We start from the raw sequence: 16,129 nt of genomic DNA, 5'->3' as shown, positions 1-16,129 counted from the left end.
AACTTTATCTTTTGCTCTCATTTATACCGCTGCACTTCTACATTCAGAAAGTTACCAACTTAAGATTTAAAACGCATCTTGCAAATGTTAAATACTTTTGTGTTAAATCATCAGTGCACCAATAATAATAATTATATTGTGACGTGCGTGAGAAAAGCCACAGAGCGGCCCTGAGACCGGCGGTGCAGGTGAAGTCCGCTTAAAATGGGCTGCCAGTTTGGGTCAGGGCCCCCTCGCTGCCTGGGTTGCCCGTTTGGGTCAGAAGAGGAGCCCCAAAGGAAGAGGAAGGCGCCCGTGCCCCCGGCCCGGGACAGCGAGCTGCAACCCGCTCCCCCAGTGCGGCGGAGCCGCGGCTTTTCCCCACCTCCACGGGCCACGGCTACTTCCTGGTGCCACAGCGAGAGGCAGTGCTGAGTTAAAGAGACGGAAATTCAGACACCGAGAGAAGAGCGGGGCTGAAGACGCGACAGGAAACCGAAACCCCTCTTTCTCTTCTTATTTATATATAGTTCTCTTCTCTTTCTTTTTCTTTAACCGAATCTTCGTGGGTTTATTTGAACGAGCGGGTTGGATGATGGTCGATTGCGGCTAAAGCGGAATTCAGACGTGGAACGTATCCCTTTCCTCCGACGGAGAAGCCTCGCAGATATTTCCCCTTTTTTTATATATATATATATATATATATTTTACATGAGACTCATTCTCTCATTTCGTAAAAACAATATCATCACAGTCATTTTACATTTTCTACGATTCCACAAGGAAGGGTCGGGGCGACGGAAGATGGGTTGTTTGGGCAACAGCAAGACTGAAGACCAGCGTATCGACGAAAAGGCGCAACGAGAGGCGAATAAAAAGATAGAAAAGCAGCTGCAAAAGGAAAGACAAGCGTATAAAGCCACGCACAGGCTGCTGCTGCTGGGTAAGCTGCGGGTGCTGGGTCGGGCTGGGTACTGGGAAAGCTCCGGCTACTGGCTAAGGGCTAGCTTGAAGTGCTAGCTAAGCCGAGCACGAAGCTCGGGGTGACAGCGCTGCCTGTAATCGGTCATGGGGGGGGAAGCGAAGCCCCACAACCTTCCACTACACCGGACAGATCTCCAGAATGTTCTCGCCAGCTCCGGTTCCGTATTCGTGTTGATTTGTTGTTGTTGTTGTTGACGTTTGTGTTTTCGTGTCTCTGGTCGAAGGTGCGGGAGAGTCCGGAAAAAGCACCATCGTGAAGCAGATGCGGATCCTGCACGTGAACGGCTTCAACGCGGAGTGAGTGCCCCCCCCCCCCCCCCCCGTTCCCCCCCCCCGTTCCCCCCCCCCCCTTATCATGCATGTCACGCAGAGGCCAGATAATCCATGTGAGAGGGTGAGGGTGAAAGGTTGATGGGCCTTATTGATCATTTGTTTTGCAGCAAGGCCTCGCTTCTTGCCTTGCATTGATCTCTTTTAAACCGGCCCGGGCACGTCAGAGGGCTGTACTTGTACCTGCACCTGTACCTGTACCTGTACCTGCACCTGTACCTGCACCTGTACTTGCACCTGTACTTGTACCTGCACCTGTACTTGCACCTGCACCTGTACTTGCACCTGTACCTGTACCTGCACCTGTACTTGTACCTGCACCTGTACCTGTACCCGCAGCTCCACCCTGCTGCGTGTTTGTAGTCCCATCAGTCACTCCTGCCCAGCTCGCTGCTTTGATGGTCTCTTTTGATGGTCTCTGCAGTGGTTGATTCGTTTGTGTGTTTTTTTTTATAATAACTGTTCCACCCACATATTTTGTCCCCATGCAGAGAAAAGAAACAGAAAATCCAAGACATTCGGAAAAACGTGAAGGATGCCATAGTGGTGAGTGCCGCCTGATGCTTCGCGGAAGCCGGTCTGCCTGATCACTGCACCTGACCTCGCGCTCATTGATGCTTGTGGCTTCCTGTTTTACAGACTATCGTGTCTGCGATGACCACTTTAATACCCCCCGTCCCGCTAGCCAATCCAGAGGACCAATTCAGGATCGAATACATCAAAAGCATAGCGCCGCTCTCTGACTTTGACTATTCACAGGTGAGGCTTGTGTAATGGTGAGAGACTCGGCGTTGGCTCGTTTCTTATTCTGGTCTGTCTTGATGTTTGCGTGGGGGTTTGATGGTGTGTGTTGTGAGCAGTGGCGGCTCCCTGACTTTCAAAGAGGGGAAGCTCATTGTCGGCCTACATCGTAAAATCTGTCAATTTATTTATACATCCTTTCCTTTTCAAGAAGCTGGTTTGTGATCCGGTCGTAGCAGGTCGCCGTCTCTTCGTAGCAGGGGAGCTGGAGTGACCTGCTACTTTCAGCACTAAGTCAGGCTTAGGTGTCGCTATTCAAGGCTAAGTTCCTCCTCGTCGGGAAGACTGTCAAATGGCTCGGCCATCGTGCGCACCTTGCTAGCTGGTTAGCTCACGCTGACCTAGCTAACAGCATGAACGATCGAACGAACAAACGATGAGACGCCAGCTCATTGCAGGGCAACTAATGTTTCCTTTCTTTCCAATTGACTCTTTTTTTTTTTATGACGATGTTTGATATTTTTAACAAAGAAAAACAAATAGCTTTAATTTTCCCTCAGCGAAAATGAATTTATGAATGAAATCACTCACTTACCTGAAACCTGAATTCCGCTGTTAGTTGATTCAACGGCTCGGTGAAGATTTTAGTCCCCTGATAAGGATACGTGTCGTATCGTTATGCTTTGGCAGATGAAACCAGAGGGGTCCCTATCAGTGTGTGATCTGTTGGAATGTAGATAAGGTTGTAGGTCACTTTTAGAAGGTGTGTTGGTTTTGTTCGTGTTGTCATGGCTCCTGGAACAGGAACGACTCGTTACAGAGCTGTAAATGTGCTCTTGTGATTTCGAATTCGAACCTTTTTTTTCTTTCGATCATATGTTTTCGGCCCTTTTGCTGTCGGTTGTGTTGGGGCTGACAACGATCCCTGACCCGTCACGTTGTGGCTGAGGTTCAAACTTTTAGTTTATTGTCATTACAGCTGAAAACATTGACAGATTAAAAGACAAAAAATCTGTAACTACTTTAATTCTGGCTTCTGTAATGTGCAGATGAGTTGCATATCTGTTTTATATTGGGGGGGCACTTAGAGAGCGTATACCTCTGCTGAAGCTGCACGAAATGTTCTGGATCTACACACCGCTCTGGACCCATCTCCATCTAAACACCTCTCATCAATTCCAAGGGCCAGGACGAGACTTTCTTGAAGTCCATTGACTTTTGAGATGTTTTAATATTTAAGTAACGTACGAAAATGAAGGGCAGCACCGTGGTCCAGTGGGTAGCGTCACAGAAAGAAGGTTCTGGGTTCAATTCCACCTGGGACCTTTCTGTCTCTGTCTGTTTGGGTTCTCTCCGGCTTCTCTCCGGGTTCTCTGGCTTCCTCCCATCACCAAAAGTCATGATGCGTCAGTGGATTGGTCGCTACAAATTGTCCGTGGGTATGAGTGCTTGCGGTCTTTTTGTGCCACCCTGCGGTGAACTGGCGACTTGTCCAGGCTGTATCCCGCCTCTCACCGGTAGTCGGCCGGGATAGGCGAAGCGGCTGAAGGCGAGAGGATGATGATCGTCCCGTCGTCAAGACGATGAATGAATGAAACGGCAATGAAAGTCTAACTTCCGTAATGGAGGGGATGATGTTGAGTTTCTTTGAGCTCTGATCTGTAGAGTCCGTTTGGCCCTTCAGAAGGGTGAACATTTATTGCTGTTTAATTGATAGGCGCTCCGGGTACTTCTGATATCTTTCTCTCACTTGCTTTTCTCAAGTTGGCATCAGAACTAGATTAATTGGAATAAGGTTCCTAATTGTGTTTCTTACACATACTACTACTTGTGTCTACACCAAGCAGGCTTTTAAATCTAGCTAGTATTTAGTTCCTGTGGCAGGTTCTCCACTTCCTTCTTTTCTCTCCATTCTATCACTTCACCTCTTTTGCCTTAAAGTTGCGTTGTTGTTCTCTCTTCTCGCTGCCACCATCATGCAGGATGTTCCCCAGAATCCCTCTCAGCAACTTTATTTCAAGGATATCCATTAAAAGGATTTGGGTGTTAATTTCCTGAGGAGGGGCCCACGGTGTGAGTGTCAACAAAGCAGCAGTAATCCGTGCTGCTGGGACGTTGTGTTGCGTGGGGGGATTATTTTTGAATCCATAAATGGGGTTTTCAATGTTAAAATTGAAATTTTCTTCCTGACCTGAAATTGGGTGGTAGGATAGAGACCCCCCCCCCCCCCACCCACCCTACACGACTGTGTGAAATTCCATAAACATCGGTCAATAATCAACCGAGATACTGAGGAACAAAATTTGAAGCTCTGTAATGTTAAAGAGAATGTCAAAGTGATCCAGAAACCAGGATCTCTTCTGGATCATCTTTTCCTGGTAACATTCCCAACATTCCCTGAAAATGTCATCAAGATCCGTCCGTAACTTATTGAGTTATCTTGCTAACAGAGAGACAGACAGACCAACGGCAGTGATGACGTGACCCCCCCCCCCGTCGGAGGCCATAAGAGTGGCTCAGTCAAACCACAGAAAGCGACAATGGCAAGATGTGAGGAAATAATAGATGCAGTTGTTACTAAATAACAACACTTAGATAGCAAGTTCATTAAACTTCCAAAAGGCGAATTCAATCAATCAATCAATAACTGAGTAGATGCGTGTGGAGGGTTGACTTTCGGTCTGTATTTTGTCTTTGACGCTTTTGCAAGGCGAGGCTTTCCCCTTGTCGAGCAGGGAGGTTCGGTTTTAGTCATGCTCTAGCTTTTTCTCAAATCTTTCTACGTTACCTTGCTGTAACAGTTGGCCATACGAAACAAGGCATCTACGCATGTGAATAGCATTGTGGGTACCTTCTGAAATGGGGAAAACTCAGAATAGTCTTCGACTGCAGATGTCTGTCTGATGCTTATTATTAACCTGCAACAACAAACAGATAAACTTCAGGCTCCACTATAGCGTGTTCTTGTTCTGCACCTTTCCCTCTGGGTACGGTATTTATTACTCAGTTGTGGGACGTGAACCTTGTGTAAGCGTTCAACTCCACCTGTTGCTGAGCCGATCAGTCTCAGAAGCTTTTCCTCTGTTTGAATGCTCTAGTTTTGTGATGCCAGGCATCCATTCTTAGATCCACGTTATGAAAGCCGAAGCGTCTCAAACCGCTGCTCCCTCTCTTCTGCGCTAGTCCTTCCTTTCGTTAAAGCTAAATCTGTCTGTTCTCTTTAACTGAGCTGGCCCATGAAAGTCAGGTCTCTCTGGGCTGGGTGACGATTATCTAACAGTCTTTTCAAATATAATGAGCATGCTGATGATTGCTGACTGATAAGTCAGCTGGTTGTCTGTCTCTCAATGTACAAAGGGATTCAGGGATCGTGGTTGTTGCTGGAAGTTTTTCTCTCGGGCCAAAGGTCCCTTTAAAACTTCACCCAAATGAATTCTCATGCCATTTGCTGCAAAACGTTGTTTAGGCCATTTTCTTCAGTCAGCCTGACCTACATGATTCCAGTGAAATATTGCATCACACACACAACTTGATTAACAATCGCTACGTTTACATGGACAAAATGTCTTTAATCCAATCAGAGTTCAGAGTAAAATTGTGATCGGATGCTCTGCGTTCATGGACCCTAAAAATATTGATCCGATTGGGACTTGCGTGTTCATGCATCACACTTATATTTTGACATGCGTAATCTATACCAAATATACCGTAAATAGTAGAAGAAGCCGTAGCGACTTCCGATGTAAACAAAACATGACTCCGCCCTTTCCTGCTTGACACTTCAGTGTTATTTAGCTCCTTTCCCCTGTTTGTGCTGTTGCGTTCCTCCTTTAATATCTCCGGTAACGTGTTTGTCTCAGATATTGACCAGTTCTGTCTTTGGCTCGCTCTGCTTCAGCTAGCTTCCGGGAATAGCAGCAGCGCGTGTAGCTGACGTCACACACATGCGCTGTAAGGACGGCTTCTACCGATACATGGGAATAAGTGTGTTCATGCTCCCTGATCGGATTATCAATCGGTATAAACCACCCCTCTCTATCAGAATAGAATCTTAATCGGATTGAGCTTGATCGGGTCAGACTAATCCGAATTGGGTGTGTGAAGAATTTTTATTCCGATCAGGCTTCTAATCCCATTAAATGTGTCCATGTAAACGCACTAAGGCTGATCTTAGATTGAGTACAGACAGACTCCACCATGAGAACCAGTGTTTGGTGATGGAGGGGGGCGGGGGGAGTGAAATTTGACTTGAGAAGAGCGGGGAAAAAGGGTTAAAAATAAAATAAAAGCTTGTCCACGTTCCATATATGGAATGATCATATCGCGAGTATCGAGTACAAATTGTTAACGTAAATATTTTAACGCTTCCAGATGAAATTCGCTGGTCGGATAGAGGCCCCCACCCTCCATGACTGTAATTATGACCATAAACATTGGTCAGTATTCAACCGGTATATTGAGGAACATATTTTGAAGCGTCATTGATTGCAACGTTAACGAACATTTCAGAGTGATCCAGAATCCAGGATCTCTTCTGGATCATCACCATCATCTGTTTATGGTATTATTCCCATCATTTCCGGAAAACTTCATCAAGAGCCATCCAGAACCCTTTGAGTTATCGCGCTAACGGTTGGATAGACAGACAAACGCTGGCGATTACGTAACGTCCGCCCCGCCTCGGACGTGCAATACCCAACGTGTAGAGATGACGAACCCATGAAGACCGCAAATAAGCCTTCCCTTAAACGGGAACAATGCAGAATACACTGGTAGCACCATCTTTGAAAGTTCTATGTATCGGTTTGCGTGTCTGTTTCTTGATATTTGCCGAATTTATCCACAGGAGTTCTTTGATCATGCAAAAAAGCTGTGGGACGACGAAGGAGTCAAGGCGTGCTTCGAGAGGTCCAACGAGTACCAGCTCATCGACTGTGCACAATAGTAAGTTCATACGTTAAAAGACAGTTTGTATTTGTTTTATGTGGTCTCGGTTACGAGTTAGCTTTGAGAAGAGGTTCTTCTTGTGCGCCGCGTTGCTCAGGAAACGGCGGTGCCACGAGTTTGGCTGTTCACCAACTACGTAGAACCGGCGTGCTGCGCGGTGACGCCGGTCCTCGGCGTCTCTCACTCGGCGTCCACGCAGGGATCAATGGGGAAATCACCTGGCATACCCAACACAATACCGTACAAACTGTCTATCAATAAACTTTATATATACTGGTAGTCGTCGTCTTACGACAACAATTGGCTCCGAGGGTTTTGTCGTATACCGACTCGGTCGCCCCGTGTTAAATTACAGTAAATTTATTATGCTGCGGAAAAAATCGGATGGGTGAGAAACTCTCACACTCGTTCTCTCGCTCTCTTTCCGGTATGCCGTAAAAAACCTCGGAAACAGACAAAAAACGCGAGCCGCATATGTTGTAAGTGGACGACTGCCTGTGTATGTATATATACACATATATCCTATGTACCGTATAAATGGCCTGTACGTATGCAAATATAAGAATATTTTGCCGACCGATAACTTGGCCGAAATTTATTGTGAACGGGGGTTTCGTTTAATGACTAAATCGTTTAGCGACCAGGTCTTCGGAACGTAACCTCGTTGTGAAGTGAGGACCACCTGTGTGTGTGTGTGTGTGTGTGTGTGTGTGTGTATGGGAAGTTTTTTCATATGTATATGAGATGTAGTCGGTTGTTCTTCCAGCAATAAAAGCACAAGACGGACTGCAATCTTTTGTCACACACCTGTTTTGTGTGTCGTGTGTGCGTGTGGTTAGAGCTCTGTGTGTACTGATATCATGTCGTATGTGAATATTGCTTACACGCTTATCCTGGGTGTGGCTCCACATACATCTGATGTCAGTTTGTGGAACTATTTGCTACAGCAAAGTGAAACGCCTGATGTGGCCTGTATTAAATGGTTTTTGTTTTTATTTTGAATCGCGCTGATGTAGTAAAGCTGCAGTGTTTTCATTTCAGTGTTGGTGATGCTAATAATGTACTGGTGGATGCAGTAGGTTTCTGCCTGTGTATGGGTCATGTCCCTCTCCTGCCTCTTTAAGGAATGCTTCGGATATGCAAAGCGAGTCACTGATTGCAATGTTCTCTGGATTGGCGTGCATTATGAGGACAAGTACGTTACAGAGCAACCCTCCTGTCCCAAAGGTTGACTCTCTCTATCGCTCGGGACTCGGTCAAAGGCTCACTTAATCAGGGACTGTGGTTGTTTTTCTGTTGTCAAACCTATTGTCCACATTTCATGGGTTTAGTGTTGAGGTGTTGTAAAAATGCCACAGCCAGTCAATTTGCTGTTTTCCACAATGTAATCCATTTCTGGAGCATAAATTTGGTTTTCGGGTAAGTCTTCCCTGGTAGTTCTGCCTGGAAGCAGCTTCTATAGAAAGGAGAGCGACAGTCGGGTGACGGTGGAGAGTTCCATGTATCCGTAAGGGGAAGCTCTGTGTTTGTCTTTGCTGCTCTGAGTCAGGCTGTGTGCAGTGTGACTGCACAATATGTTAAAAGCAAAAACAACGTGTTTGTTTTAGTCAATAATTCACTATCACAGTGATACCACATATTGCCATAAAATGTTCTTTCCGGACTCGGCAAATGCAGTGGTTGAAATCAGGAAGACGTTTTTTATATTGCGAGTCAGAGAAAAGCAACAGACACTTGCAACCAGTTGAAGGATTGAACAAACAACTGTCCTTTGACACGAGTAAACATTACCAGAGTAAAATCGATGCAGAGCAGACGCTCTATTCAATTCAAATGATATTGCTTTATGTGACTTTGCCGGTCCCCGTGTCCCTTCCTCGTTCCAGCCTTCTCCTTGTCACTTTTGTTCACCTTTTTCTCCATTCCTCTGTCCTCACTATACTCTCTCTCCTCTGGTTATTGCCCCTGATTGTTTAACAGCTTTAACAGTTTCAACTTTCACTTTACTCTGAAATCTTTAAATACAGTGATTTCTTTCCGCTAGATAAGCATTAGAAATCCCTTTATTGATTTGAAACATCAGATTATGTGTCTGTTGTCTGTTTATTGTATTGATCTGGAGTTTAAGATCTCTATGCTGATAGAGGGTTTCATGACAACAGAGCTGTGTGTGTTCAGGCCCGCTCATATATACAGTGGAACCTCGGTTCTCGAATATAATTAGTTCCGTAGTACTGCTCGAAAACCGAAAATATATTGCCCACAAGAAATAATGGTAATTAGATTAATCCATTCCTAGGCAACAGATAAATGTTCCTCTACATGCCTACAGTTATATTAATATGCAACTACGTGTATCTAAACAACAGAAAACACATAAAAGTGTAAATGATACGAAAAGCATAATCAAAGTTAATTTAACACGGTTCTGTATCATTTACATATTGTTTTGGCTGCGTGTCGGGAGACAAAGGGACGGTTTATTCCTTTGAAAAGGGAGTCCGCCTTCTTCCGCATGTCTTCGGTTCGCCTCGGCGCCATTCGTGCTTGCGTGTCTTCGTTTTGTATTTTTAACGGTTTATTTAACCTGGCAAGCTTTCCCCGGCTCCTCTCGTGTGTTCCAACACACACCTATTGTTATTATGACAGACAGCTTCAGTAGCCAACGTCGTGAAATGGAGGAGCGATCATAACTTTGGCCAATATTTAAAACTGTCTTGTTTGCAGAATGTCTGCTGTTTTGTTTTGGCTGCTCTCTGAAGTTGAGAGAAGACACGTTTGTCTTTCAGGCTTGTTTGACGCTGTCCATTTCCACCAGCGCTAGCTGACTCTCTCACAAACCTGCTGTAAGTCCAGGAGGCGTTCATTTTGTCTTTTACACCCGCTCTCTCGCATGTTTTTGTACTGAGCTTCCACAGACCTGCGTTGCTGCTAAAGGTTATGTTTAGGATCAGAAGTATGATACGAGTTATTCAATTAAAGGGACTTGACCTCAGCGGGGCTGTTTGTGGGAGAAACAGAGTAGCAGGCAGCAACCTTCCATGCTAATAGTCAAACACGCAATACATATAACAATGTGAATGCACATTTAAATGGTAATATATATAAATATAACAGTCCTTTTCTACACATTCATGGTGCTCAAATCTTTACAATGCCTCACATTCCTGCACACATTCTCACACCGCCGGGCCCCCGGGAGCAATTTAGCGTTCAGTCTTAGACACTTTGACATGTGGAAAATCGGAGCCGAGATTCAAACCACTGAGCTATCGGTCACTGGACGACCCGCTCTACCCACAGAGCCGTTTGTATACCCATGTTATTATATCTGCGCTGTCCTTCACAGACCTTGCTCCTATATGTTTTCCAGCACGCCTGCTGGACAGTCCATTGGACAGATGCACAGGAAGCAACTATGGGCCAGTGGCAAGCCCTTGTATTATCAAGGAGCGTGTCCATAATATTGATTCCTTTGGAATCCTTTCACCCATTGATCTGCCCTCTGATTTCACATCTATATGTTTTAGAGCACAGATATGTCTGCACGTTGATTGATCATGTGCTATTTTTAGCTTGCGGGCTTATTCTGTTGTAATACATCGGATTTGTCAGTGGCAAAATCAAATGCTTCATGAGAAAATCTGAAAAAATACTTCTTCTTTTTTCTTGTGTGGAAAAAGTTTGATGCAGTCAAGGGGTGTTTGATATTCACAAACAATTTTATTTCAACATTTTCTTGGATTTTGTTAGTATCAATAATTACAGAGTAGTTTTATTATACTTAAAAACTACTACTAATTTTACCTTCTAAGGTGTTTCAGTTAATTAGCTATGTGAACTCAGCTAATCAACCAATGCTGTGATTGTTGACTATTGTTATCTGGTTATTTCAACAAAATTGTGTTAGTTGACAGCGCAACCATCATATTATTGATTGTGCTGACAGTGAAAATGAGTTAAATACAGCAGCATTAAAGCTAATAAGTCATTCGATGAGGTTATGGGAAAAGGTGGTTGAGGCTAGACAGAAGTATTTGTGAGAAGCAGTATGGCTTTATGCAGAGGAAGAGTACCACAGATGCAACGCTAGCGTTGAGGCTAGCAATGGAGAAGTACAGGGAAGGTCAGAAGGAGCTGCATTGTGTCTTTGTAGATCTAGAGAAAGCCTAGGACAGGGTGACGAGAGGAACTGTGGTACTGCATGAGGTACTGCGGTACTACATGAGGTACTGTGGTACTGCATGAGGAAGTCTGGAGTGGCAGAGAAGTATGTCAGAGTAGTTCAGGACATGTAGGACAGCAGTGAAGTGTGCAGTAGGAGTGAGAGGGGAGTTTACTGTAGAGGTGGGATGCACCAGGGATCAGCTCTGAGCCCCTTTTTGTTTGCCATGGTGATGGATAGAATAACGGATGAGGTGAGACAGGAAGCTCCCTGGAATGTGATGTTTGCAGACGACATTGTGATCTGCAGTGAGAGCAGGTAGAGGAGAATCTAGAGAAGTGGAGGTCTGCTCTAGAAAAGAGAGGAATGAAGGTGAGCAGGGGTAAAACAGAGTACATGTGTGTACATGAGAAGGTCCCAGGGGGGACAGTGAAGCTACAAGGAATAGACGTAAAGAAGGTAGAGGACTTCAGGTACCTCGGGTCAACAGAGCAGAGTGATGGAGAGAATATGGAAAGGAGGTGAAGAATCGTGTGCAGGCAGGCTGGAACGGGGGGAGGAAAGTATCAGTATTTAAATGTTTTTTAACTGAATGCTTACAGGAGCATCATATATTTGTGGAGCCAAGTGGTGACTCTGTTGATGGGGTGTAATCTACCTATTTGAGGAAAAGAGAGGTGATAAGTTCTTATGTTGCCGTTGCATCGTGCTTAACTACCACAGTGGTAACTGGTAATAGTCTAGAGAGGAAGAGGCTGGAAGTATGCCTGTGTTCCGAGACTGGGTTTTTCCATAAACCAAGTGAACCCTTATATTGTTTCCCGTTTTGAGTACAAATAGAGGTAGGTTTTCAAAAACAGAGGAAAGGTCAGGATCAGAGTTGAGGACATGTCAGTGTTTGTTTAAATACAGGTCTTATTTCAGTAGAATGGACTACTGTTATAGAACATTACATAGAAAAACATGTCAGAGAATCTTCATTTTTTTCTTACTTGCATTTCTTATCAATAAATGTCTCTTTATATTCATCCCCAATAGAATGACAGATCCTTATCAAATGAAAACATGTATTAATTGGAAGACCCGTTTTCACGATAAAGCCATTATTTAACATGACCCACTTGTCTGAAACTTGCTGTTTCTTTTCCATAGTCTGATGGAGAATGTTAAAGTGAGTTATTTCCTTCAGACGACAATCATATATCATTTTAAACAAATGTGCACTTGAAGGCAAAATTCCTTTCAAAACATCCAACAAATAAATTGGCAGAACTGGGTATACAGATAGTGTCTTTATTTAGTTTGAAACGTACAAATAAAAATTGTTTGCAGAGCTGAAGCAGGGTTATTTCGTGACATGTGACTTAATCAATGGCACGTTGCTTCTGGGATCTGGATGTGTTAAGCTCTTGTTAGCACCTTTATGGTTCGTGTAGAGATGAGAAAACATTATCTGGCAAACAGTTTCAATTTTGGGTCTGGTTTCTTGTGGTTGTGTTGAAAAAAAGAAGGGGGGGGGGGATTGCTTGGTGGACTTGTGTACCACTGTCGAATTCGAAGTTGCTTTCTGTGGCGGAATGATTGCAGCGGTATTGTATTTTTTCAGTCATAAAGCATTTGTCTCTTGTGTGTCTGCACGCTATTGTGTAGTTGCAGATGTCTGGGAACCTTCACTCAGCTTGCTTCAGTCGTCACTTGATCAATGGCAACAAGAAATAACTTTGAATTATGGAATCTTTTAGTTAGATTTTGTTAATACTTCCTGGAAATTAGTGCCTTTCTGAAAATGTATTTTGTTTTCTTTATTTTTTTAGGCTATTCATAAAAGAATAGCGAAAACAAACAGGAATTCAAAACTTTTAAGGCCCGTTCGAATCGCCCCGTGGAGCCCTGGCTTGAAAGAGCTACAGTGTTCTGATTGACAGCGCGGCGGGTGAATGGTGTGAACTGCAGTGTCGAGTCCCGGCCAATCAGATGGAACTCCCAGCATTCCTGGCTACCTTGTGTCTGCTTCTTTTCCGTCAGCCGTGTCGCTGTCATTTTGTCCCAGAGCATCACTCTGCTGGGCCAGGCTTTGAGCGGGGGCCACCTGGACTTCGTGTCCCATGTTGACGAGGGATATTGACATTACATCCATAAGGTGACGAGTGGAGAAATTCCGCTGGCTGTTGATATGAATATGTAGATAAGAGTAGAAAGTCGCCCTAGCCACGCTAATTTTGCTAGCTGCGATGCTAGTATGAGTGTGTTCCTGCTTCGGGTTTGTTCAGCTATAATATGTAATATTGGATATGCGTGCAAATCCTTATGGAAGGAAGGCTTGTTGTAAAGTGAGAGCGCTCCATCAACTTGCACACCAGATAATTAAGGCTTGTGTGATGTGTCTAGAGGCCATGTGTTGGTAAAGGGTCGATTTAAGGATCGAATCCAACTCTGGAGGAGCTTCCGATGAGCGAGGACACGTTCATCGGCGGAGAACGATCCCAGACATTCCAGTTAAATGGATGGAGAGCCATCCCAAAGAACCCTGAGAGAATAAATGTTGCTTCAATGGCTGCCATGGTTTATTTTTACTTAATCTGGAGGTTAGACTGGCTCGTAGCTACCTCGTATGTTCAGTATCAAGCTAAAAAAAAAGCTGTCAAAGAAGGCCACTGCTCCATTGTTCACTTTACTTTTCAAAAGCTTGTAAGCTACAATTTTCACTCATCTTAAATAAATGAAACACATTTTCTTACCAGATCTTTGATTCAATTTGTCCAGTATTGACAAACTGCCTGCCAGAGCCATATATGTATTTGATGCTTTCAGTTCAATTAATTGAATCCAAGTCAATGGAACACTCGTATTGTGAGATGAGTGTATCGCTACAGCCATAATTGTCTATAAATAATATTATTTTAATAATAATAACTTTCTGAGAATATAGTCTATTCACTGCTGAAATTTCGGAAGAATGTGAAACTGATTTTTGGGTATGCAGGCTAGCTACTTTAGCTTTGTATGTCCAGCAGCAGCACTAATATAGAGGTTGTAAGAACTCGGAGCTTCTTGTTATCCATCCTGCTATGTATTATTGTTATACGTCACCAGAATTAAAAGGACCATATTAATGTGGTAATAATGCAGTGTGGTGTAGTTCGTCCAGGATGGACAGTTCTCTGCAGATCGGACTGTGGAGATAACCTTGAGACAGGCCGGATATGGTTCTTGGCCCAGGCTGATGCTGGTACTGGTCACGGGACTCTGTCATCAGCCTTAAGGCCACTGACAGTCATCTGAGGCACTAAAGTACTAAGAATGGCCAGCATTGTCAGACAGCCCCAGCCCCTGAAGGGCTACAGAAACAGAGGGGCTAAGCGTGGATGAGTAGAGGATTCTTCTATGAAACAAGAAACAACGGAACTACGATGATGTGCGAGTTTGGAAGAAGAAATAAATGACCAGTAATCTTTGTTCAGTAAAGAGAGCGTGTTGCAGCCGATGCTTTGGTGTGTTTTGGGTTCGGGTTAGGGGAAAGTGATTTTTAGCATCACTCTGAAAGTCCTTAAAAAAACAACCAAACCAAAAAATAAATACATGCATATTTTCCACCTCAGTTTAATTCATTGTCTGTTATTTTAGCACAAATTCAAATCCTAACAATTATTACACGCTTTTACACAGTCGTGGTTGAAGTACTTAATTTCATTACTTGAGTAAAAGTACAGATACTACTACTGATAGTAGTGATTTTGGCAAATCAATCATTTGCTTAAGTAAAAGTAAAGAAGTATTTGCTGTAGAAAATACTTAAGGACTGAAAGTAAATCGTATTAAGCACTGAATCATTTTGCAACTTCAAAAACAAATGTGTGTATGTATGTATATATAACAATACTTCTGAAGATGCATAATGTATTTTAGACTGTTCCTGTTCAGTTCACCGTGGTTTAACTAATCCAGACATAAATGAAAAAAGAGGAGATTTATTTAGATCTTGTTCATCACCAACAGGTAAAGTCACAATCAGACTCAGCCCAACTCTAACCGTGTTCAACAAAATGCACGATGGATAAAAGGCCAGTAAAACCAGTGAAAAGTCCTTACCAATGGTAAATAAAACAATTCACCACCATAACAACGTGATACAATAATCAAAGACATGAATTATTTGCTTTATACCAGCTAAATGGGAAAGCAATAGTTGCTCAGTAATAAATAAACAGCATTATTTACCACTAACGTTGAACATATCTCAATTCAAGTTGAACTACATCCTAGCCTTATGTTCTGTGTATTTGCATGAACCCTGAGCAAATTCAAGTCCAAGGCAGAAGTTTAATATGACTTTGTTAAATGAGGGGGACATTAGGTCGGGCCGGGGGTGTTCTGACGGAGTGTCTGCTTCGTCCTCGATGGTGACGGAAGTCATCTTTGTGTCACGAAAGCTTCAGCTAATAGCCTACATCCATGAGTTGTAGCGGCTACAGCTAGTTCCTGAAATCGCTCGCCTGAGCCACACGGCACCACTTCCTGTTGACGATCCATGTCCCGGTGCCACCGACTGTTCCTGAGTGTGGATAATGGTGCATTTTGGTCGATTTTGAATGGAAAAAACGCGATGATATGCACTTTGCAGATGTAACGAGGGCCTTTTATTAAATGTAGTGGAGTAGAAAGTATTAGTAGTAGTGTATCTGATTTATTTGTCAAATGTAGTGGAGTAGAAGGTTCTAAGCATAAAATCTACTCGAGTAAAGTACCTGATCCTCAAAAACAATTAAGAACAGTACTTAAGTAACTTTACTTCGTTACTGACCACCTCTGCTTTTACACAACTTATACGCCTGAAGGGAAAAAATAAAAGCCTTTAAACTAGATTGATAAAATCAGATGAGCCTGCTGTCAGCTGACTGAGTAAAAGACAAAGAGGGCACTTTGGAAGTGCTTTCGTGTATGTGTGTTTATTAATGTATCTGAGTGTGTTAGTGTGTGTGTTAA

At 43.6% G+C, this 16,129-nt stretch overlaps 1 protein-coding gene across 1 annotated transcript in view; it reads left to right on the top strand.

The window, feature by feature from the left end:
- Nucleotides 1-783: 783 nt before the first annotated feature.
- LOC137904238 (guanine nucleotide-binding protein G(olf) subunit alpha) overlaps nt 784-16,129 on the top strand; it is a 32,916-nt gene continuing 17,570 nt past the window's right edge. Inside the window, exons 1-5 of the mRNA XM_068748389.1 lie at nt 784-922; nt 1,188-1,260; nt 1,785-1,839; nt 1,933-2,052; nt 6,881-6,978. Of these exons, the coding sequence (XP_068604490.1) occupies nt 784-922; nt 1,188-1,260; nt 1,785-1,839; nt 1,933-2,052; nt 6,881-6,978 (485 nt within the window). The remainder of the gene's footprint in view (nt 923-1,187; nt 1,261-1,784; nt 1,840-1,932; nt 2,053-6,880; nt 6,979-16,129) is intronic.

Source organism: Brachionichthys hirsutus, chromosome 15 (assembly GCF_040956055.1).
Source record: "Brachionichthys hirsutus isolate HB-005 chromosome 15, CSIRO-AGI_Bhir_v1, whole genome shotgun sequence".
Classification (NCBI taxonomy): Eukaryota; Metazoa; Chordata; class Actinopteri; order Lophiiformes; family Brachionichthyidae; genus Brachionichthys; species Brachionichthys hirsutus.
The sequence above is the reverse complement of the archived record's forward strand: the minus strand, read 5'-3'. Positions and strand labels throughout refer to the sequence as shown.